Source organism: Oncorhynchus tshawytscha, linkage group LG31 (genome assembly GCF_018296145.1).
Source record: "Oncorhynchus tshawytscha isolate Ot180627B linkage group LG31, Otsh_v2.0, whole genome shotgun sequence".
In the NCBI taxonomy this organism is placed as follows: Eukaryota; Metazoa; Chordata; class Actinopteri; order Salmoniformes; family Salmonidae; genus Oncorhynchus; species Oncorhynchus tshawytscha.
Genome location: NC_056459.1, coordinates 30,492,114 through 30,517,073, shown reverse-complemented (window position 1 = coordinate 30,517,073; position 24,960 = coordinate 30,492,114). Strand labels below are relative to the sequence as shown.

The following is a 24,960-nucleotide window of genomic DNA, read 5'->3' as shown; positions in this document are numbered from 1 at the left end:
CTCCTCCACCAGTCATACTGAACCAGGAGAATGGACTAATGCCTCCCATCAGAAAGTCTCTGGGGAACACACCTGTCTCTCCTCCACCAGTCATACAAGTTGAGAATGGAACCAATGCCTCTGGGGACCATCAGAAAGAGAACTCTGGGGCTGAACCAGCAAGCACCTTGCTCAGACTGAAGCAGTTGTCTCTGGGGACCAGAACCAGATGGTCTGCTGACTGCAAGACCACCTGTCAAGACCTGAACCAGTTGTCTCTGGGGACCCTACTGAACCAGTTGTCTCTGGGGACCCCTACTGAACCAGTTGTCTCTGGGGGCCCCTACTGAACCAGTTGTCTCTGGGGACACCTACTGAACCAGTTGTCTCTGGGGACACCTACTGAACCAGTTGTCTCTGGGGACCCCTACTGAACCAGTTGTCTCTGGGGACTGAACCCCTACTGAACCAGTTGTCTCTGGGGACACCTACTGAACCAGTTGTCTCTGGGGACCCCTACTGAACCAGTTGTCTCTGGGGACCCCTACTGAACCAGTTGTCTCTGGGGACACCTACTGAACCAGTTGTCTCTGGGGACCCCTACTGAACCAGTTGTCTCTGGGGACCCCTACTGAACCAGTTGTCTCTGGGGACCCTACTGAACCAGTTGTCTCTGGGGACACCTACTGAACCAGTTGTCTCTGGGGACACCTACTGAACCAGTTGTCTCTGGGGACACCTACTGAACCAGTTGTCTCTGGGGACCCTACTGAACCAGTTGTCTCTGGGGACCCTACTGAACCAGTTGTCTCTGGGGACACCTACTGAACCAGTTGTCTCTGGGGACCCTACTGAACCAGTTGTCTCTGGGGACACCTACTGAACCAGTTGTCTCTGGGGACCCCTAGAACCAGTTGTCTCTGGGGACACCTACTGAACCAGTTGTCTCTGGGGACACCTACTGAACCAGTTGTCTCTGGGGACACCTACTGAACCAGTTGTCTCTGGGGACCCTACTGAACCAGTTGTCTCTGGGGACCCCTACTGAACCAGTTGTCTCTGGGGACCCTACTGAACCAGTTGTCTCTGGGGACCCCTACTGAACCAGTTGTCTCTGGGGACACCTACTGAACCAGTTGTCTCTGGGGACCCCTACTGAACCAGTTGTCTCTGGGGACCCCTACTGAACCAGTTGTCTCTGGGGACACCTACTGAACCAGTTGTCTCTGGGGACCCCTACTGAACCAGTTGTCTCTGGGGACACCTACTGAACCAGTTGTCTCTGGGGACCCTACTGAACCAGTTGTCTCTGGGGACCAGTTGTCCTACTGAACCAGTTGTCTCTGGGGACACCTACTGAACCAGTTGTCTCTGGGGACCCCTACTGAACCAGTTGTCTCTGGGGACACCTACTGAACCAGTTGTCTCTGGGGACCCCTACTGAACCAGTTGTCTCTGGGGACACCTACTGAACCAGTTGTCTCTGGGGACCCTACTGAACCAGTTGTCTCTGGGGACACCTACTGAACCAGTTGTCTCTGGGGACACCCTACTGAACCAGTTGTCTCTGGGGACCCTACTGAACCAGTTGTCTCTGGGGTTGTCTCCCCTACTGAACCAGTTGTCTCTGGGGACCCTACTACTGAACCAGTTGTCTCTGGGGACACCTACTGAACCAGTTGTCTCTGGGGACCCTACTGAACCAGTTGTCTCTCTTGGGGCCCCTGAACCTCCGGGGACACCTACTGAACCAGTTGTCTCTGGGGACCCCTACTGAACCAGTTGTCTCTGGGGACACCTACTGAACCAGTTGTCTCCGGGGCCCCTACTGAACCAGTTGTCTCCGGGGCCCCTACTGAACCAGTTGTCTCTGGGGCCCCTACTGAACCAGCAGGCAGACATCAGGATGTATTACAGCTTTGACTTCACTCAACAAGTCAGCAACATGTCCTCCTTTATACTGATTAAGGACATAGATGGATAGATAAAGACAAAATATATCACATATGGGATGCAGGCAAATGCCTTTCACTGAGCTGTGTAAAGACCTAGTAAAATAAAGGTTAAATAAAATAAATACTGACAGTGGTGTAAATGTATTTATCTTAGTGTTAGGATGTTGTTGGCAAGTGCACTATGCTCCTGACCCTATGTAGCCAGGTCTCATCTACTATCCTTCTGACCCTATGTAGCCAGGTCCCATCTACTATGCTTCTGACCCTATGCAGCCGGGTCCCATCTACTATCCTTCTGACCCTATGTAGCCAGGTCCCATCTACTATCCTTCTGACCCTATGTAGCCAGGTCCCATCTACTATCCTTCTGTCCCAGGTCCCATCTACTATCCTTCTGACCCAGGTCCCATCGACTATCCATCTGACCCTATGTAGCCAGGTCCCATCTACTCCCATCCATCTGACCCTATGTAGCCAGGTCCCATCTACTATCCTTCTGACCCTATGTAGCCAGGTCCCATCTACTATCCTTCTGACCCCAGGTCCCATCTACTATCCAGGTCCCATCTACTATCCTACTCTGACCCTATGTAGCCAGGTCCCATCTACTATCCTTCTGACCCTATGTAGCCAGGTCCCATCTACTATCCTTCTGTCCCAGGTCCCATCTACTATCCATCTGACCCTATGTAGCCAGGTCCCATCTACTATCCATCTGACCCTATGTAGCCAGGTCCCATCTACTATCCTTCTGACCCTATGTAGCCAGGTCCCATCTACTATCCTTCTGACCCTATGTAGCCAGGTCCCATTTACTATCCTTCTGACCCTATGTAGCCAGGTCCCATCTACTATCCTTCTGACCCTATGTAGCCAGGTCCCATCTACTATCCTTCTGACCCTATGTAGCCAGGTCCCATCTACTATCCTTCTGACCCTATGTAGCCAGGTCCCATCTACTATCCTTCTGTCCCAGGTCCCATCTACTATCCTTCTGACCAGGCCAGGTCCCATCGACTATCCATCTGACCCTATGTAGCCAGGTCCCATCTACTATCCATCTGACCCTATGTAGCCAGGTCCCATCTACTATCCTTCTGACCCTATGTAGCCAGGTCCCATCTACTATCCTTCTGACCCTATGTAGCCAGGTCCCATCTACTATCCTTCTGACCCTATGTAGCCAGGTCCCATTTACTATCCTTCTGACCCTATGTAGCCAGGTCCCATCTACTATCCTTCTGTCCCAGGTCCCATCTACTATCCATCTGACCCTATGTAGCCAGGTCCCATCTACTATCCTTCTGACCCTATGTAGCCAGGTCCCATCTACTATCCTTCTGACCCTATGTAGCCAGGTCCCATCTACTATCCTTCTGACCCTATGTAGCCAGGTCCCATTTACTATCCTTCTGACCCTATGTAGCCAGGTCCCATCTACTATCCTTCTGACCCTATGTAGCCAGGTCCCATCTACTATCCTTCTGACCCTATGTATCCTTCTGACCCTAGCCAGGTCCCATCTCTACTCCCAGGTCCCATCTACTATCCTTCTGACCCCAGGTCCCATCTACTATCCTTCTGACCCCAGGTCCCATCTACTATCCTTCTGACCCTATGTAGCCAGGTCCCATCTACTATCCTTCTGACCCTATGTAGCCAGGTCCCATCTACTATCCTTCTGACCCTATGTAGCCAGGTCCCATTTACTATCCTTCTGACCCTATGTAGCCAGGTCCCATCTACTATCCTTCTGACCCTATGTAGCCAGGTCCCATCAACTATCCTTCTGACCCTATGTAGCCAGGTCCCATCTACTATCCTTCTGACCCTATGTAGCCAGGTCCCATCTACTATCCTTCTGACCCTATGTAGCCAGGTCCCATCTACTATCCTTCTGACCCTATGGTCAGGTCCCATCTACTATCCATCTGACCCTATGTAGCCAGGTCCCATCTACTATCCTTCTGACCCTATGTAGCCAGGTCCCATCTACTATCCTTCTGACCCTATGTAGCCAGGTCCCATCTACTATCCTTCTGACCCTATGTAGCCAGGTCCCATCTATCTACCCTATGTAGCCAGGTCCCATCCTATCCTTCTGACCCTATGTAGCCAGGTCCCATCTACTATCCTTCTGACCCTATGTAGCCAGGTCCCATCTACTATCCATCTGACCCTATGTAGCCAGGTCCCATCTACTATCCTTCTGTCCCAGGTCCCATCTACTATCCTTCTGACCCAGGTCCCATCGACTATCCATCTGACCCTATGTAGCCAGGTCCCATCTACTATCCTTCTGTCCCAGGTCCCATCTACTATCCTTCTGTCCCAGGTCCCATCTACTATCCATCTGACCCTATGTAGCCAGGTCCCATCTACTATCCTTCTGACCCTATGTAGCCAGGTCCCATCTACTATCCTTCTGACCCTATGTAGCCAGGTCCCATCTACTATCCTTCTGACCCTATGTAGCCAGGTCCCATTTACTATCCTTCTGACCCTATGTAGCCAGGTCCCATCTACTATCCTTCTGTCCCAGGTCCCATCTACTATCCATCTGACCCTATGTAGCCAGGTCCCATCTACTATCCTTCTGACCCTATGTAGCCAGGTCCCATCTACTATCCTTCTGACCCTATGTAGCCAGGTCCCATCTACTATCCTTCTGACCCTATGTAGCCAGGTCCCATTTACTATCCTTCTGACCCTATGTAGCCAGGTCCCATCTACTATCCTTCTGACCCTATGTAGCCAGGTCCCATCTACTATCCTTCTGACCCTATGTAGCCAGGTCCCATCTACTGTCCTTCTGACCCTATGTAGCCAGGTCCCATCTACTATCCTTCTGACCCTATGTAGCCAGGTCCCATCTACTATCCTTCTGACCCTATGTAGCCAGGTCCCATCTACAATCCTTCTGACCCTATGTAGCCAGGTCCCATCTACTATCCTTCTGACCCTATGTAGCCAGGTCCCATCAACTATCCTTCTGACCCTATGTAGCCAGGTCCCATCTACTATCCTTCTGACCCTATGTAGCCAGGTCCCATCTACTATCCTTCTGACCTAGGTCTCATCTACTATCCATCTGACCCTATGTAGCCAGGTCCCATCTACTATCCTTCTGACCCTATGTAGCCAGGTCCCATCTACTATCCATCTGACCTAGGTCTCATCTACTATCCATCTGACCCTATGTAGCCAGGTCCCATCTACTATGCATCTGACCCTATGTAGCCAGGTCCCATCTACTATCCTTCTGACCTAGGTCTCATCTACTATGCATCTGACCCTATGTAGCCAGGTCCCATCTACTATCCTTCTGACCTAGGTCTCATCTACTATCCATCTGACCCTATGTAGCCAGGTCCCATCTACTATGCTTCTGACCCTATGCAGCCGGGTCCCATCTACTATCCTTCTGACCCTATGTAGCCAGGTCTCATCTACTATCCATCTGACCCTATGTAGCCAGGTCCCATCTACTATCCATCTGACCCTATGTAGCCAGGTCCCATCTACTATCCTTCTGACCCTATGTAGCCAGGTCCCATATACTATCCTTCTGACCTACGTCTCATCTACTATCCATCTGACCCTATGTAGCCAGGTCCCATCTACTATCCTTCTGACCTTTTTCTCATCTACTATCCAGCTGACCCTATGTAGCCAGGTCCCATATACTATCCTTCTGACCCTATGTAGCCAGGTCCCATCTACTATCCTTCTGACCCAGGTCCCATCTACTATCCTCCTGACCCTATGTAGCCAGGTCCCATATACTATCCTTCTGACCCTATGTAGCCAGGTCCCATCTACTATCCTTCTGTCCCAGGTCCCATCTACTATCCTCTGACCCTATGTAGCCAGGTTCCATCTACTATCCATCTGACCCTATGTAGCCAGGTTCCATCTACTATCCATCTGACCCTATGTAGCCAGGTCCCATCTACATTTTAACTCCTCGCAAGTGTGGCTTGTTTGGTGTCTGCTGTGAAGGAATACCACAACAAGTCAACTACTTGATTGATGAAGGCATGTCAATTAATCGATATTGGGGAAACACGTGTGGCCCTGAAATATGACAACTGCAGTGGCCAAAACAAGTCTGTGCTCTGGTATTGTGCCTGCTGGACCATGCACAAGCTCCACCACAGTCTGGACCTTCACTTCCTGATCACAGGTCACACCAAGTTTGCCACCAACTGGTGCTTCGGCCTCATCAAGCAGCGCTTCAGAAAGACCAGAGTGAAGACTTTGTCTGAGATTGCTGCTGTTGTGAAGGACAGCACTATGACAGGGGTCAGCATCTCACAGCTGGTTGGACTAGAGGATGGTACGGTGCTGGTGGAAAGATATGGCTGGTACTTCAGGCCGCTGCCACAGATCAGACAGTACCAGCACTTCAGATGAATGTCATGTTCATTGCATTGTATGAGGATATTCATCTTATCTACACTTGGGAGGTGAATTGATGTTATGCAAGGTTGTAATGTCTTCTCAATTTATTTTGTTATTTCCTGTTTTACAGCTTCGATGGCTCTGGAGCCTGGTGTTGTTGTCACCAAGTAGCGTTCAGACTCAGTCGGGACCAGGTTTCAGCTGCTGCCCACCACTGACCTCCTTCCTCCCATTGATGGTCTGCCTGTACAAGCACCACCTGGACACAGCTAAACAAACTGATCTTTTTGAGAAGATCAGGGAGTTTTGCGATGTAGAGGCTATGGACATCACATGCCCTGCACCAAAATCAAGGGCAGGACAGAAACAGGCTCTTTGATTATAGATTCCCTTGGTCATGCGTGGTTCGGACAGACCAGTTCATCATTGGGGGAAGACAGACCAGGGGGAAGACAGACCAGTTCATCATTGGGGGAAGACAGGCCAGTTCATCATTGGGGGGAAGACAGGCCAGTTCATCATTGAGGGGGAAGACAGACCAGTTCAACATTGGGGGGGAAGACAGACCAGTTCATCATTGGGGGAGTTCCCAGTCATCAGCACTATCTGCCGTTCCTCTATCCACGATTCTCTCCTAACACACACACCAACCATATGTTGCTGCTATTATTAATTATTTATCCTGTTGCTCAGCCACTTTACCCCTCATTGTATGCATATAACTACCTCATCTATCACTGATATGGTTATTGATATTGTTCTTGTACATACTAGAGGTTGACCTAGTGGTTAGAGCGTTGGACTAGTAACCGGAAGGTTGCAAGTTCAAACCCCCGAGCTGACAAGGTACAAATCTGTCATTCTGCCCCTGAACAGGCAGTTAACCCACTGTTCCTAGGCCGTCATTGAAAATAAAAATGTGTTCTTAAATGACTTGCCTGGTTAAATAAAGGTAAAATAAAAAATAAAATAAAAAATTAATTAGGGCCGATTTCAAGTTTTCATAACAATCGGAAATCTGTATTTTTGGGCGCCGAATTTGCTGATTTTGTAAAAAGATATATACCTTTATTTAACTAGGCAAGTCAGTTAAGAACACATTGTATTTTCAATGACGGCCTAGGAACAGTGGGTTAACTACCTCGTTCAGGGGCAGAACGACAGATTTTCACCTTGTCAGCTCGGGGGATCCAATCTTGCAACCTTACAGTTAACTAGTCCAATGCAATAACGACCTGCCTCTCTCTCGTTGCACTCCACAGGGAGACTGCCTGTTACGCGAATGCAGTAAGCCAAGGTAAGTTGCTAGCTAGCAACTTCGTTGTGCGTCAAGCATTGCGCTGTTTATGACTTCAAGCCTATCAACTCCCGAGATGAGGCTGGTGTAACCGAAGTGAAATGGCTAGCTAGTTAGCGCACGCTAATAGCGTTTCAAACGTCACTCGCTCTGAGCCTTCTAGTAGTTGTTCCCCTTGCTCTGCATGGGTAACGCTGATTCGATGGTGGCTGTTGTCGTTGTGTTGCTGGTTCGAGCCCAGGGAGGAGCGAGGAGAGGGACTGAAGCTATACTGTTACACTGGCAATACTAAAGTGCCTATAAGAACATCTAATAGTCAAAGGTTAATGAAATACAAATGGTATAGAGGGAAATAGTCCTATAATTCCTATAATAACTACAACCTAAAACTTCTTACCTGGGAATATTGAAGACTCATGTTAAAAGGAACCACCAGCTTTCATATGTTCTCATGTTCTGAGCAAGGAACTGAAACGTTAGCTTTCTTACATAGCATATACTGCACTTTTACTTTCTTCTCCAACACTTTGTTTTTGCATTATTTAAACCAAATTGAACATGTTTCATTATTTATTTGAGGCTAAATTGATTTTATTGATGTATTATATTAAGTTAAAATAAGTGTTCATTCAGTATTGTTGTAATTGTCATTATTACAAATAACTAAAAATTGTCCTCCAATAATCGGTATCGGTGTTGAAAAATCATAATCGGTCGATCTCTAGTACATACTGTATATTATTTTGTTCTTTCTCTACTGACAGACACTCTTATTTTATTTTATATTGACACCATTTCTGATGTTGCTACTATGTAAGTAACTATTTGGCTGTATCGTTTACACCTTCTGTAGAGACCCGTCCACTTGGCAAGACGTGGCTGGGGGTTATTGCATTTCTTTCACATGACCCATCAATTTAGACAGGTGTGTCATCTAATATTTTAAAAATATGTTCTATCTGAACACTTTGTTTACCTAGATTTGTTCCTTGTTGTAGGCTACTACTTTTACCTATTAGTCTTCATCTTTTCTACACGACTCACTCTGTTTAGCACATGAGCTCACATGTGAATCCTTAATGAGATGGGTGGGGCTAAACCTTAAGAGGGTGTGAACAATGCTGAATGGGTGTAAACAAATAAGTGCTCTCCAGTAGGTGTACCAAAACATTCAAGGGCCATTTTCTCAAAAGTGGGGTTACAAGTTCAGCAACTTTCAAAGCATAATTACTTTCCCATTGTTCCTCAAATGCAGTGTATGATGTACCATTGTGTAGCTCTGTGTCTCTGCTTTTATCCAATGTAAATCCATTAAAAAATGTAAAAATTAAAACCACATTTTGCTACATAAGACCGAATCAAGAAAGTCAGTCACATTTCATTTGTGGGTGGTAAATACAGCAAACATATTTATTAAAAAAGTCACCTTGTTTTAGAGAGATTTACAATTATCAGAACGTCACACCAGGGTAAAGCCTACACGAAACACCGCCCCTATTTGAAGTGTATCTAAAATCCTCTATGGGAAAAATGATTGGAACCATTTCCTTGTTTTACCCACTAGGTTTATGGGTATTATGACTCATACGGTAGTACTCTAAGAGGCACCAGCAGCATTAGCGGTCTCAGTCTGTACACAGCTCTCCGAGTGAGTCAATCTCAGTCTGGACACAGCTCTCCGGGTCACTCTGCATCCATTAATCTTTCCCCCTCTTCTCTCTCACTTCCCCTCCCTTCTCCCTCCTCTCGCATCTGGGATGACTCAGCATCTTCACAGAAGACGGCCACTCCCCTTCTCTCCTCTCGACCAATTAGGAGCTATTATTTGGAGAGCAAAGTAAAAACATTTAAAATCATGAAGAATAAAATTAATAAAATCAGTACTTTTGAGAAGCTTTGTGAATACGGGCCACAGATCTATACTGTACACATTGAAGGAGCTCTCTATGGAATAGGGAATTCAGTTGTAATTGGACCAGGCTCATATTACTAAAACTCTAAATCCCACCCTGGCCAACATAATTACAGCCTTATCCTGTTTTCACATCTGTGTTTCTATCAGACTGTCATCATCTTATTGTTCCCTGTAATATGACCTATAACCCTCAGGGAAATAAGAGGATACTGTTAAGGGTTGATTATAGTTTTATTTCACTGGCTCTTCTGGAAAGTAGTGTGACCCGTTTTCCATTGCAGCCCTGGTCCAGCCTGAGACTTTCCATAGGCTTAAAACACTGGTGTTATACTAGGGAAGGGAAAAGAAACATCTTTAAAAATACACCACACCAAAAATGTAAACGCAACATGTAAAGTTTTGTTCACGTTTTATGATTTGAAATTTTTAAAAATGTATTCCATTTGCACAACGCATTTTTCTCAAATATTGGGGTATAAATTAGTTTATATCACTGTTAGTGAGCATTTCTTCTTTGCCAAGATAATCAAGATAAGATAATAAGATTAAACAGCAATATCAATACACAGCTGATTAAACAGCAATATCAATACACAGGTGCACCTTGTGCTGGGGGCAAAAAAAGGCCACTAAAATGTGCAGTTCGGTCACACAACATTGCCACAGATGTCTGAAGTTTAGGAAGCGTGCAATTGGCATGCTGACTGCAGGAATGTCCACCAGAAGTGTTGCCGGATAATTGAATGTTCGATTTCTCTACCATAAGCCAATGTCGTTTTCGAGAATTTGGCAGTACGTCCAACCGGCCTCACAACCGCAGACAACGTGTATGGCATTGTGTGGGCGTGTGGTTTGCTGATGTCAAGGTTGTGAACAGAGTGCCCCATGATGACGGTGGGGTTATAGCATTGGCAGGCATAAACTACGCACAACGAACACAATTGCATTTTGTCTATGGAAATTTCAATACACAGAGATACTGTGACGAGATCCTGAGGCCCACTGTCGTGCCATTCATCTGCCACCATCACCTCATGTTTCAGCATGATAAAGCACGGCCCCATGTCGCAAGGATCTGTACACAATTGCTGGAAGCTGAAAATGTCCCAGTTCTTCCATGGCCTGCGTACTCACCAGACATGTCACCTATTGAGCATGTTTGGGATGCTCTGGATCGACGTGTACGACAGCGTGTCCCAGTTCTCACCAATATCAAGCAAATTCGCACACCCATTGAAGAGGAGTGGTACAACTTTCCACATCAGACCACAATCAACAGCCTGATCAACTCTATGCGAAGAAGATGTCAGTACTGCATGAGGAAAATGGTGGTCACACCAGATACTGAATGGTTTTCTGATCCACGCCCCTACATTTTTAAGGTATCTGTGACCAACAGATGCACATCTGTATCTGTACTCCCAGTCTGGGCCTCATGAATGTATTTAAAATCGACTGATTTCCTTTATATGAACTGTAACTCAGTAAAAATGTTCTGACATTTTAGCATGTTGCGTTTATATTTTTGTTCTGTATTAGTTGTAATGGATTCACCTCCAGTGGACTTAACCAGCATCACCTTCTTCAGTGTCTGATTCAAGGACTCATTCCATGGAAAATGATGCAAGGATTTATTCCATGGTGTATAGTTCAGACATAACTGACTGGGATTATGAGGAGATACATTTAGCAAAGAAAACAAAGGCCACATTCCATCATTTCCCACAAATATGACATTATAACATGGCCCGACCCCTCCCCCATCCTCTAGGCGCTCTGACAATGGGGTCCTCCTCCAAGCACACAGTCCACTACTACCGCCAGCCGACATACAACTGAATGATATCTAACTCAATCCCAGTACATTCATTACATTAAGAGTCACAATATAACGCATTACTTGTATTAGACCTTTTAATACAATATTATTATTTTTCTAGCTAACCGGCTGATCAATCGTGGCTGGACAGCAGAGCTACCTGACGTCTGGTATTATCCATTCAAAGAAAGTGTCCCACTACTCAAAGAAAACGCAAAAATGTTAGACCCAATTACGGGGGAGATTAGTGGGCTCTCTCTGTTTGAATCAGATTATCTCCGTTTTAATGAGATTACAGTTAGAAGATATATCCCTCTGCTACAGCGAGACCGCCCTGCTTCACAAAATAACACTGTCTGTGGTGACAGCTCATTATTCCTGAGTAGCTTCTCCTTCCTAGTTAACTAAATGTCCCCACACTGAGAATAAATCATCCCTGGCTAGCAAACTAGCTACATCCTATCACAAAAACATATATATATATATATCAAAGAACTACGTTAGTGAAACAGGGTCCAAAAAGCCAGATAGTTCAGGGGGGGATAATCAAGGGACCACCGTCTGCAGTGTCCACCGCAATGTCCCCATGTGCTGCGGTCTCACCTTGTAGTTGCTGGCGTTGACCCATCCCGTCAGCTCATCTATGGTTTTATCCAGCCGGGGTTTGTCTTGTTCCACATCGGAGGACCTCTGCGGGTCGTTCAGGTAGTCTATTAAATCCTGCCCGACCTGCAACCTGCGGGAAACGTCTTTCTGCAGGACCTGCTGATATAAATAGTCCATGTTGTCATGTTCCTCCATTGAGCAGGCAGTGATGTGTGGTCAGCTCCGGGGTCAGACAGACTAACGTAGTACTGTCCGGTTGGTAGCAGGGTTGGATGGAGAAGAAAAAAGGTCCGGTCTTTAATTCTGATCCGAGGACAGTTACCAACAAAAACAAAAAAAACCTGTCAAATTAACTTGGCAAGCGCAAATCACTTTGTCTTAAAAAAAATACACACACTGCTCGACTTTTGATTTCAGAGAAAGATAACAGAGAATATTTCTCTCTGGATTAGATACCTTAACAAGCAATAACTTTCAAAAAAGTTTTTTGAAAAATTACAACAATGTGCGCTAAGAACCAACCAGGTCCCGTGTATTAATGGACCCACAACAACAACACAAGCTAGCTGGCTAAGCTAACGAATCTAGCTACACACATCAATGGGAACAACTAGCTAATAGTTAGCAAGCTGAAGGAAGCAACGTTGGCCACAGGCCTGACACCTTGTTTCGGGTTTTTGTATTCCATTATATGATCATCTCTCTTGTCAAAACCCTTCAAAAATAAAGTTGCGCCAAAACTCTTGATTTCTAACCCGCAGGATCCTGCTGGCTACTTTTAATCAAGGGAATAATCGCCCCTACTACAGCTGTCTAGCTAAACCCTCCCCCGCTGAAAACAGGAGCCAAGCCGGTGACTGCAGTTTACGAGCAGGCCTGCCGCGCAAACGAGCAGTCTGACGAAGGCGGATGGGTGTCCTTCGCAGGGTTGCCAGTTGTTTTATTTTGTTTCACTATCTAGCATTAATTAAGGAGACTACAAAACATGAGTGTTTACTTAGAATTCTTTATAAAAATAAAAAATAAAAAATTCTAGACATAAAAAAATTAAACAACTACTGTGGATTTAATGTGTCCACCACAGGAGGTTGGTGGCACCTTAATTGGGGAGGACGGGCTCAGAGTAATCGCTCAAACAGAATGATATCGAACTCAAACACATGGTTTCCATGGTTTCCATACCATTCCATCCCAGACATTATTATGAGCTGTCCTCCCCTCCGCAGCCTCCTGTGTCGTCTACGTGTTGCATGAAATTGATTAACATTTCAGTCTCCCCACACCCCTATTTCAAGCTGCAGATGTTCCCCATAAATTACAAGGTCAAACTTTAAAAAGGTACAATCTGGGAAATGTGCGCATGCAGCCCTAGCCCTAGATCACGACTCTCTGTTCCATTACACACACAAAGGTCATTGGACAAAAGCGTCTTCTGGTCAGGGGAGTTTTGTTAAGAGCAGCGACACTTGGTCTGAACATTGACACGCATCGCTTGCGGTACGGTTTTGAAAGCACAAAGGACCTGATCTTTCATCTAAATGGGAATTAATTTAGAAGAAAAAAAATAAGTTAAAACTGATACACAACCTTTATAGGGTTATGGTTCCCACACTCCCATATTTCCATGTTACTGCACTTGTTTACGGACAACAGAAGACAGAGTGGACTACCTGTGTTAATTACTGCTGTCGTCTGTCGCCGAACACCTGTGGGTAAACGGAAGACAGACTGGACCACCTGTGTTAATTACTGCTGCCGTCTGTCGCCGAACACCTGTGGGTAAACGGAAGACAGACTGGACCACCTGTGTTAATTACTGCTGCCGTCTGTCGCCGAACACCTGTGGGTAAACGGAAGACAGACTGGACCACCTGTGTTAATTACTGCTGCCGTCTGTCGCCGAACACCTGTGGGTAAACGGAAGACAGACTGGACCACCTGTGTTAATTACTGCTGCCGTCTGTCGCCGAACACCTGTGGGTAAACGGAAGACAGACTGGACCACCTGTGTTAATTACTGCTGCCGTCTCGCCGAACACCGCCGAACACCTGTGGGTAAACGGAAGACAGACTGGACCACCTGTGTTAATTACTGCTGCCGTCTGTCGCCGAACACCTGTGGGTAAATGGAAGACAGACTGCTGCCACAACACCTGTGGGTCGGAAGACAGACTGGAACCTGTGTTAATTACTGCTCGTCTGTCGCTGAACACCTGTGGGTAAACGGAAGACAGACTGGACCACCTGTGTTAATTACTGCTGCCGTCTGTCGCCGAACACCTGTGGTTAAACGGAAGACAGACTGGACCACCTGTGTGAATTACTGCTGCCGTCTGTCGCTGAACACCTGTGGGTAAATGGAAGACAGATGCCACAAACGTGTCACTGAAAAATACTGTCGGATCCACCTGTGTTAATTACTGCTGTCGGATCCACCTGTGTTAATTACTGCTGTCGGATCCACCTGTGTTAATTACTGCTGTCGGATCCACCTGTGTTAAAACCGTGTACAGTAAGTGTGTATTTACTTGTTTTTATTTAACCCTTATTTGACCAGGTAAGTTCACTGAGAACACACTCTATTTACAGCAATTACCTGGGGAATAGTTACAGGGGAGAAGAGGGCAGATGAATGAGCCAATTGAAATGTGTGTTTTTTTGCATTTGTGAAATGATTTTGTTGTGATATGAAAGTAGAGGGGTTGATGTTTCTAGAAACACACCGCATGGAGAATCGATTCCCATTTAGATGGGAATATTTGGCTGTTTTAACTTCCAGAGCCAATTCACCCTGTAAACAGAACATGTTACTCCTTCGTCCAAGGACCTTACGTTAGTCTCCTTTAGTCCATTACCCAGGCTAATGCTGTAGCTACCTTACATGTGTAGTATTGTGTAGTGGTCAAGGACTTCAGTAAAATGTCAATGTTCGTTGTAGCCTAATGTCTCTGAAAACAAAAATGTTATCAATGGAACAGTAGGTCATTGTTTTTTTATATGTTATAAGCTAATTAAATATGATTTTTTTTCCCCCTCCAAAACCTAAAGGGCATATTACATTTGAACAGCAGATCAGCCTTAGGTTTTATTTCCCGAGGCTTTAGCTCAGCGGGCTTTTGTGATGAGCAAGAGACTTGAGTTGTGTTCAAACCCAAAGTCGCACATAAATGCACATACACACAGTACATCCACTGCAACGATCGTGCAGACTGGAGTTGCATCAGAGACAATTTAAGTTAAACTGTCCAAGTCATTCTTTCCCCTTACAGCCCTTCTCTGTTTCTACCTTTTTATTGAATAAATACAACCTTAAAAACATACTGAAGGTAGTTTATTTGCATCCCATGTATGGAACAATCTACAGATGTCCCTACAACTAGATGTACTGGTGCCTCTCAGGCAGTTCAAATGAATCATTTGGGGCCCATCTTTACTGAGGTATGTGATGGTTTTACTTGAGTGTGTTTGTAATCTTGTCTATTTGTAAAGTGTGTATGCAGGGCTCCCTTGTAGAAGAGACCTTGGTTTCAATGAGAATGCCTGCTAAAATAAAGGTTAAACATTTTTAAATACATCTCCTGGCCATAAAAATTCACCCACATGGATGTACACACACACACACACACACACACACACACACACACACACACACACACACATTCTGCCCCATGAATCCATAAAAAGGTCATTTTCTCCAACATGGCAACCATGGTTTTTCCGGGAACTGTGCACAGCTAGTCAGGATATTGCCTGCCTGAAAATCCCCAGTCCGTTTCTTATTCATAAACGAGAGAACGGAACAGAAAACAGAATGAACAGAAAAATTTGGACAGCACCCTAAAATAAGAACGGCTTTATAAAAGTTTAATATTTTCCATGCCAAGCTAAATAACAACCCATCCATCCTTTCTTTACACATGAATATGAAAACTGCAGTAATACCACTTCTGCTAATGGCTATTACCTAGAACTGATCAGATTGAGGTAGGTCTATCCCTAAAGTAATAATTATACAGTTGATCATTTTGCCGGCTCGTTGTTAAAGGATATTAAACCATACTCTCATTTTAAAAAAGGAATCTATTGAAGTTGGAAGTCTTACTGCAGCCTGGATAAGGATAATCATAATAGGTGTATTTCACTCTATTTTCTCAAAGTAAAAGGACCTGAACATGAAGAAGATATAAAATATTGATGATGGATCCAGATTTGGGTGTGCCTCAGATTTTATATGGCACTTCAGCGACATCTGCTGGTCAGGATGAAGATTACATTGCTATCACACACACACACAGACAGTGAGTATCAGAGTAAGCGCTACTCAGAACATTTATTTTTATCAAATTTCACTGTAGAGCCAGTCAGAGCACATTTACTAATCAGTTATTTGATTTATTTATGTTATTTATTCATTTTCAACATAAAGCTCCTGTTAGAACAGCTGTCAAAGAGAGGCGTTAGTATCATTGCCACATAGTGAGGTCAGCAGGGTTGGGATCAATTCCATTTCAAAGACTGAATTAATAAAGAACTGACCCCAACCCTAGAGGTCAGTCAGCTTATTGACCTAGAACCAGAAGCATCTGAGTCAAACACCCATATTATATACTACACGCTCTGTATGTCTGAGACTGAACACAGACAGGCCTTGTCCCAAACCCAAGACTGGCCCCTAGCCCTGACCCCTTCCCTTAGCCCCGGAACATCTGAAAGCACATGGTAGGTAATCTCGGACACCCAGAATGAAAAATCCTGTGCAATTGAGTTAGATGCTTAATTAATTTTAGAAAATATACTGGAACGAGGAACGGAAGCAGAACTAGGAGTTCCACTTCCCTCTGCAGGTTACAGGAGAGGTGTATGGGCCAAATGTCCCCTACTCTTCCGAAATTCAAAAGGCGCCTACGAAATCATAATTTGTCCAAATGACCAGTGATGAAAGACCTGCGCACCAGAAACAAATTTCATTGGTAGTCGGGCGCAACCCACAGTCTGCTGACAGATGCTACGATACCAGGTATGTTATGCACATCTGTCCACGAGAGATTACATGGTAGGTAGCAGTAAACATAGCAGTCTATATCTTGACCTCAATCTCCATCTGGTAGACTGCTTGAATCCACTGCTCCAGATTTATTTTTTTATTTTTTTAAATCTAAAGACACATGATCATCACTTAGGCTTAAACCTCTCCGTTTCATTTCAATGAGGGTGAGTCAGGAGTTGCTTAGTGGTCAAGGGGCTAGTGGTCAGTTTGGAACCAGCCTGTGTGTTCCACAGCCACACAGGAGGCCCAGAGTACACACGTTCCAGGGATTTCCTTAGATGCTCGTTTCTGACAGAGACAGTCCCATTTCTGTCCACAACAGTAACCATTTGTTTTCATTATTTTCAAAAGGAGAGATGCACAGATGTGATCTCCCTCTGGATAGATAAGCATGGACAATAACAATAAGCACTGAAAAAGAGGGAAAATAGTCATTTGTTACTGGCCAACTCCAATCCGAGGGCGAGTTGCCATATTGTAATATTTTCGTTGCCCTCATTGTAAAACACTCTTACAAACAAAAACAGTCTCAAACAGGCAGGTTCTCAGGTGCACAACAAAAAACGTCAAAATGTTCAGCTTTGTACTTCTGGTTTTCTGTTTGCCTCTGGATGGGCGGGGTTTAGTGGTGTCCCCTACATCGCAGTAAGTCAGGGCTATTTGGAGAGGAGGGGTCTGGAAGGTGAGGGTAGTTTTGGAGAGGAGGGGTCTGGAAGGTGAGGGTAGTTTTGGAGAGGAGGGGTCTGGAAGGTGAGGGTAGTTTTGGAGAGGAGGGGTCTGGAAGGTGAGAGTAGTTTTGGAGAGGAGGGGTCTGGAAGGTGAGAGTAGTTTTGGAGAGGAGGGGTCTGGGCTCTGGAAGGGGTCTGGGCTCTGGAAGGTGATGGTCGACTCAGAGTTCTGTCAGAGAGAGAAGACCCCACCCCTCCTCCCCTGAATAGGAACCTCAGAAAGAGTCCAATTGATAATTTATCAGTAGTGATCAATCAGTCTGTATGGATCAGAGACCAGTAGTGATCAATCAGTCTGTATGGATCAGAGACCAGTAGTGATCAATCAGTCTGTATGGATCAGACACCAGTAGTGATCAATCAGTCTGTATGGATCAGAGATCAGTAGTGATCAATCAGTCTGTATGGATCAGAGACCAGTAGTGATCAATCAGTCTGTATGGATCAGACACCAGTAGTGATCAATCAGTCTGTATGGATCAGAGATCAGTAGTGATCAATCAGTCTGTATGGATCAGAGACCAGTAGTGATCAATCAGTCTGTATGGATCAGAGACCAGTAGTGATCAATCAGTCTGTATGGATCAGACACCAGTAGTGATCAATCAGTCTGTATGGATCAGAGATCAGTAGTGATCAATCAGTCTGTATGGATCAGAGACCAGTAGTGATCAATCAGTCTGTATGGGCGGGGGGTCAGACCGTAGAAAAACATTTAACATTAAAAGTAAGAATTTTGTTTAATCATTGGAAAAAGTTTGGGAAGAACCATTTTCAAAAATCTCCTGTTTAGTGCCTAGTGAACATGACCTTGCGGTTATAGGTTCAGGATGTTGTGTCGTCGTGGCGAGGTTCAGGGTGTTGTGTCATCGTGGCGGGGTTCAGGGTGTTGTGTAGTCGTGGCGGGGTTCAGAGTGTTGTATCGGGGTTCAGGGTGTTGTGTCGTCGTGGCGAGGTTCAGGGTATTGTGTCGTCGTGGCGGGGTTCAGGGTGTTGTGTAGTCGTGGTGGGGTTCAGGGTGTTGTGGTGGGGTTCAGGGGTGTTGTGGTGGGGTTCAGGGTGTTGTGGTGGGGTTCAGGGTGTTGTGTCGTCGTGGCGGGGTTCAGGGTGTTGTGGTGGGGTTCAGGATGTTGTGTCGTCATGGTGGGGTTCAGGGTGTTGTGGTGGTGTTCAGGGTGTTGTGTCGTCGTGGCGGGGTTCAGGGTGTTGTGTCGTCGTGGCGGGGTTCAGGGTGTTGTGTCGTCGTGGCGGGGTTCAGGGTGTTGTGTCGTCGTGGCGGGGTTCAGGGTGTTGTGGTAGGGTTCAGGGTGTTGTGTCGTCGTGGCGGGGTTCAGGGTGTTGTATCGTCGGGGTGGGTTCAGGGTGTTGTGGTAGGGTTCAGGGTGTTGTGTCGTCGTGGCGGGGTTCAGGGTGTTGTATCGTCGGGGTGGGGTTCAGGGTGTTGTATTGGGGTTCAGGGTGTTGTGTAGTCGTGGTGGGGTTCAGGGTGTCGTGGCGGGGTTCAGGGTGTTGTGGCGGGGTTCAGGGTGTCGTGGCGGGGTTCAGGGTGTCGTGGTGGGGTTCAGGGTGTCGTGGTGGGGTTCAGGGTGTTGTGGTGGGTTTCAGGGTGTTGTGTCGTCGTGGCGGGGTTCAGGGTGTTGCGTCGTCGTGGCGGGGTTCAGGGTGTCGTGGTGGGGTTCAGGGTGTCGTGGTGGGGTTCAGGGTAGCGGGGTTCAGGGTGTCGTGACGGGGTTCAGGGTGTTGTGTCGGGGTTCAGGGTGTTGCGTCGTCGTGGCGGGGTTCAGGGTGTTGTGTCGTTGTGGTGGGGTTCAGGGTGTCGTGGCGGGGTTCAGGGTGTTGTGTCGTTGTGGTGGGGTTCAGGGTGTTGTGGCGGGGTTCAGGGTGTTGTCGTTGTGGTGGGGTTCAGGGTGTCGTGGCGGGGTTCAGGGTGTTGTGGCGGGGTTCAGAGTGTTGTGGCGGGGTTCAGAGTGTTGTGGCGGGGTTCAGGGTGTTGTGGCGGGGTTCAGGGTGTTGTGGCGGGGTTCAGGGTGTTGTGGCGGGGTTCAGGGTGTTGTGGCGGGGTTCAGGGTGTTGTGGCGGGGTTCAGGGTGTTGTGGCGGGGTTCAGGGTGTTGTGGTGGGGTTCAGGGTGTTGTGGCGGGGTTCAGGATGTTGTGGTGGGGTTCAGGATGTTGTGTCATCGTGGTGGGGTTCAGGGTGTTGTGGTGGGGTTCAGGATGTTGTGGTGGGGTTCAGGATGTTGTGTCGTCATGGTGGGGTTCAGGGTGTTGTGGTGGTGTTCAGGGTGTTGTGTCGTCGTGGCGGGGTTCAGGGTGTTGTGTCGTCGTGGCGGGGTTCAGGGTGTTGTGTCGTCGTGGCGGGGTTCAGGGTGTTGTGGTAGGGTTCAGGGTGTTGTGTCGTCGTGGCGGGGTTCAGGGTGTTGTATCGTTGGGGTGGGTTCAGGGTGTTGTGGTAGGGTTCAGGGTGTTGTGTCGTCATGGCGGGGTTCAGGGTGTTGTATCGTCGGGGTGGGGTTCAGGGTGTTGTATTGGGGTTCAGGGTGTTGTGTAGTCGTGGTGGGGTTCAGGGTGTCGTGGCGGGGTTCAGGGTGTTGTGGCGGGGTTCAGGGTGTCGTGGCGGGGTTCAGGTTGTCGTGGTGGGGTTCAGGGTGTCGTGGTGGGTTTCAGGGTGTTGTGGTGGGTTTCAGGGTGTTGTGTCGTCGTGGCGGGGTTCAGGGGTGTTGCGTCGTCGTGGCAGGGTTCAGGGTGTCGTGGTGGGGTTCAGGGTGTCGTGGTGGGGTTCAGGGTAGCGGGGTTCAGGGTGTCGTGGACGGGGTTCAGGGTGTTGTGTCGGGGTTCAGGGTGTTGCGTCGTCGTGGCGGGGTTCAGGGTGTTGTGTCGTTGTGGTGGGGTTCAGGGTGTCGTGGCGGGGTTCAGGGTGTTGTGTCGTTGTGGTGGGGTTCAGGGTGTTGTGGCGGGGTTCAGGGTGTTGTCGTTGTGGTGGGGTTCAGGGTGTCGTGGCGGGGTTCAGGGTGTTGTGGCGGGGTTCAGAGTGTTGTGGCGGGGTTCAGGGTGTTGTGGCGGGGTTCAGGGTGTTGTGGCGGGGTTCAGGGTGTTGTGGCGGGGTTCAGGGTGTTGTGGCGGGGTTCAGGGTGTTGTGGCGGGGTTCAGGGTGTTGTCGTTGTGGTGGGGTTCAGGGTGTCGTGGCGGGGTTCAGGGTGTTGTGGCGGGGTTCAGAGTGTTGTGGCGGGGTTCAGGGTGTTGTGGCGGGGTTCAGGGTGTTGTGGCGGGGTTCAGGGTGTTGTGGCGGGGTTCAGGGTGTTGTGGCGGGGTTCAGGGTGTTGTGGCGGGGTTCAGGGTGTTGTGGCGGGGTTCAGGGTGTTGTGGCGGGGTTCAGGGTGTTGTGGCGGGGTTCAGGGTGTTGTGGCGGGGTTCAGGGTGTTGTGGCGGGGTTCAGGATGTTGTGGTGGGGTTCAGGATGTTTGTGTCGTCGTGGTGGGGTTCAGGGTGTTGTGGTGGGGTTCAGGATGTTGTGGTGGGGTTCAGGATGTTGTGTCGTCGTGGCGGGGTTCAGGGTGTTGTGTCGTCGTGGCGGGGTTCAGGGTGTTGTGTCGTCGTGGCGGGGTTCAGGGTGTCGTGGCGGGGTTCAGGGTGTCGTGGCGGGGTTCAGGGTGTCGTGGCGGGGTTCAGGGTGTCGTGGCGGGGTTCAGGGTGTCGTGGCGGGGTTCAGGGTGTTGTGGCGGGGTTCGGTGTTGTGGCGGGGTTCAGGGTGTTGTGGCGGGGTTCAGGGTGTTGTGGCGGGGTTCAGGGTGTTGTGGCGGGGTTCAGGGTGTTGTGGTGGGGTTCAGGGTGTTGTGGTGGGGTTCAGGGTGTTGTGGCGGGGTTCAGGATGTTGTGGTGGGGTTCAGGATGTTGTGTCGTCGTGGTGGGGTTCAGGGTGTTGTGGTGGGGTTCAGGATGTTGTGGTGGGGTTCAGGATGTTGTGTCGTCGTGGCGGGGTTCAGGGTGTTGTGTCGTCGTGGCGGGGTTCAGGGGTGTCGTGGCGGGGTTCAGGGTGTTGTGTCGTGGCGGGGTTCAGGGTGTCGTGGCGGGGTTCAGGGTGTTGTGGAGGGGTTCAGGGTGTTGTGGCGGGGTTCAGGTGTTGTTCAGGATGTTGTGTCGTCGTGGTGGGGTTCAGGGTGTTGTGGTGGGGTTCAGGGTGTTGTGGTGGGGTTCAGGGTGTTGTGGCGGGGTTCAGGGTGTTGTGGCGGGGTTCAGGGTGTTGTGGCGGGGTTCAGGGTGTTGTGGTGGGGTTCAGGGTGTTGTGGCGGGGTTCAGGATGTTGTGGTGGGGTTCAGGATGTTGTGTCGTCGTGGTGGGGTTCAGGGTGTTGTGGTGGGGTTCAGGATGTTGTGGTGGGGTTCAGGATGTTGTGTCGTCGTGGCGGGGTTCAGGGTGTTGTGTCGTCGTGGCGGGGTTCAGGGTGTTGTGTCGTCGTGGCGGGGTTCAGGGTGTTGTGGCGGGGTTCAGGGTGTTGTGGTAACGGGCGGGGTTCAGGGTGTTGTGTCGGGGTTCAGGGTCGGTCTCATCCCATGGCGGTGGGTTATTGTTGTTGGGGGTGGGGGTCACAGCAGTAGGCCCTGTAGACAGAGCTGCCCCCCGGGTCCTCCACTGTCAGAGGATGACGCAGCAGCGACACAGCCTATGGCCCCCACCGTGCACAGAGGGAGGGGGCGTCACTGGGGCAAAGTAGGCGTGGACCTTTATCTCTGGGAGATGGGCCTATAGGGAGAGGTAGGAGCTCCGTCATTTCAAATGCAGCAATATTCCACACGGTTGTATATTCTCCCATGTATTTCATTTGACAGCCTGCAACACTGCAATACACTCAATAGGACTATAATACAACAGTGTGGGGGTAATTCTATTATTTCCATAGGAAACTACAATTCCCACCAGGCCATGCAGGAGCTTTGACATTACAGCTATAGTGATGCAGCTTGGGAGATGTAGTGATGGTGATGGCTGACCCGTATGCGTTTGATGCCGGCCCTGGTGACCTGCTGGCAGTCGTAGAGTTCTATCCTCTCCAGGCGGTGGCAGTTTTTCAGGTGCTCCAGAGTCCCGTCTGTGATCAGAGGGCAGTTATCCAACTCCACCACCGTGAGGCGCTCCTGTCCACACACACTGCTGCTCAGCGCCCTGATACCGTCGTCAGTTATCAGCTCACAGTGGGAGAGGGACTGGTGGAGAGAGGATAGACGGTTGACACTATATTACATACTGTAATGTACACCCACACCCACAACAATACGTACCAGTGCTTGCAGTCGAGGGCAGTGAATAGCGAGCTGGACTAGAGTGTTGTCAGTCACCTGTGAGAGGAGACAGGTTCAAATCAAACCCAGATACAGTACATAGAATCAGACAGGCTCAAATCAAACCCAGATACAGTACATAGAATCAGACAGGCTCAAATCAAACCCAGATACAGTACATAGAATCAGACAGGCTCAAATCAAACCCAGATACAGTACATAGAATCAGACAGGCTCAAATCAAACCCAGATACAGTACATAGAATCAGACAGGCTCAATCAAATGCTGATGGCCTCAATCTACGGTTGCATTAAACAAGAAGAGACGCCCATGAAATCTTACCAAAACACATTCTTCTAAATCCATTTTTTCCATCTCATGACAATGCTGTTGAAACAAACCCACATCAGTTCAACATTAGGTTTTAATTAGTGACCTTAAATGTGAAAAGATTTGAAGACAAAAAAAAAACAAAAAACGCAACAAGTCAAGACAGAGCGACAAGTCAAGACAGAGCGACAAGTCAAGACAGAGCGACAAGTCAAGACAGAGCGACAAGTCAAGACAGAGCAACAAGTCAAGACAGCGCAACAAGTCAAGACAGAGCGACAAGTCAAGACAGAGCGACAAGTCAAGACAGAGCGACAAGTCAAGACAGAGCGACAAGTCAAGACAGAGCGACAAGTCAAGACAGAGCAACAAGTCAAGACAGAGCGACAAGTCAAGACAGAGCAACAAGTCAAGACAGAGCAACAAGTCAAGACAGAGCAACAAGTCAAGACAGAGCAACAAGTCAAGACAGAGCAACAAGTCAAGACAGAGCAACAAGTCAAGACAGAGCGACAAGTCAAGACAGAGCGACAAGTCAAGACAGAGCGACAAGTCAAGACAGAGCGACAAGTCAAGACAGAGCGACAAGTCAAGACAGAGCGACAAGTCAAGACAGAGCGACAAGTCAAGACAGAGCAACAAGTCAAGACAGAGCGCTGAAGGAAATAAAGCAGCACTTACCCGGGCCAGTGCAGTAAACCCAGCGTCTGTAACCTGTGAACACCGTGCTGCTTCCAAGATCCTGATACAAACACATTGGTTATGTGGACGGTATGACGTCTTTTATCAGTAGGCCTCATCGTGTGTTGTCGGGGGGCCTCATCGTGTGTTGTCGGGGGGCCTCATCGTGTGTTGTCGGGGGCCTCACCGTGTGTTGTCGGGGGCCTCATCGTGTGTTGTCGGGGGGCCTCATCGTGTGTTGTCGGGGGGCCTCACCGTGTGTTGTCAGGGGGCCTCACCGTGTGTTGTCAGGGGGGCCTCATTGTGTGTTGTCGGGGGGGCCTCATCGTGTGTTGTCACTGGGGGGCCTCACCGTGTGTTGTCAGGGGGGCCTCATCGTGTGTTGTCAGGGGGGGGCCTCATCGTGTGTTGTCGGGGGCCTCACCGTGTGTTGTCAGGGGGCCTCATCGTGTGTTGTCAGGGGGCCTCATCGTGTGTTGTCGGGGGGCCTCACCGTGTGTTGTCGGGGGGCCTCACCGTGTGTTGTCGGGGGCCTCACCGTGTGTTGTCGGGGGCCTCATCGTGTGTTGTCAGGGGGGCCTCATCGTGTGTTGTCGGGGGCCTCATCGTGTGTTGTCGGGGGGCCTCATCGTGTGTTGTCGTGTTCTTGGGGGGGCCTCACCGTGTGTTGTCGGGGGGCCTCACCGTGTGTTGTCGGGGGGCCTCACCGTGTGTTGTCGGGGGCCTCACCGTGTGTTGTCGGGGGGGCCTCACCGTGTGTTGTCGGGGGGGCCTCACCGTGTGTTGTCGGGGGCCTCACCGTGTGTTGTCAGTGGGGGGCCTCACCGTGTGTTGTCGGGGGGCCTCACCGTGTGTTGTCGGGGGCCTCACCGTGTGTTGTCGGGGGGCCTCACCGTGTGTTGTCGGGGGCCTCACCGTGTGTTG

At 48.6% G+C, this 24,960-nt stretch overlaps 2 protein-coding genes and 1 long non-coding RNA gene across 32 annotated transcripts in view; 1 reads left to right on the top strand and 2 right to left on the bottom strand.

Annotated features, from left to right (window-relative positions):
• LOC112239559 (CLIP-associating protein 2) overlaps positions 1-12,873 on the bottom strand; it is a 129,020-nt gene extending 116,147 nt beyond the window's left edge. For 23 of the 29 annotated variants that reach the window (XM_042310336.1, XM_042310338.1, XM_042310330.1 and 20 more), the window contains exon 1: positions 11,973-12,869. In XM_042310336.1, coding sequence (XP_042166270.1) covers positions 11,973-12,170 — 198 coding nt within the window. In that variant the 5' untranslated portion in view covers positions 12,171-12,869. Of the gene's footprint in view, positions 1-11,972 lie in introns of all 29 variants that reach the window. The other 6 variants (XM_042310328.1, XM_042310329.1, XM_042310334.1 and 3 more) reach the window with 3 other exon arrangements.
• Positions 12,874-16,878: 4,005 nt separating this feature from the next.
• Positions 16,879-18,404, top strand: LOC121841510. The gene is made up of 2 exons (XR_006080543.1): positions 16,879-17,704; positions 17,739-18,404. It is a non-coding gene; the product is annotated as an uncharacterized LOC121841510 (long non-coding RNA).
• Positions 18,405-21,710: 3,306 nt separating this feature from the next.
• LOC112229491 (F-box/LRR-repeat protein 2) overlaps positions 21,711-24,960 on the bottom strand; it is a 28,549-nt gene continuing 25,299 nt past the window's right edge. For both annotated transcript variants that reach the window (XM_042310282.1, XM_042310281.1), the window contains exons 10-14: positions 24,037-24,097; positions 23,368-23,412; positions 23,025-23,081; positions 22,737-22,949; positions 21,711-22,488 (exon numbers count right to left, since the gene is read on the bottom strand). In XM_042310282.1, coding sequence (XP_042166216.1) covers positions 22,381-22,488; positions 22,737-22,949; positions 23,025-23,081; positions 23,368-23,412; positions 24,037-24,097 — 484 coding nt within the window. In that variant the 3' untranslated portion in view covers positions 21,711-22,380. The remainder of the gene's footprint in view (positions 22,489-22,736; positions 22,950-23,024; positions 23,082-23,367; positions 23,413-24,036; positions 24,098-24,960) is intronic.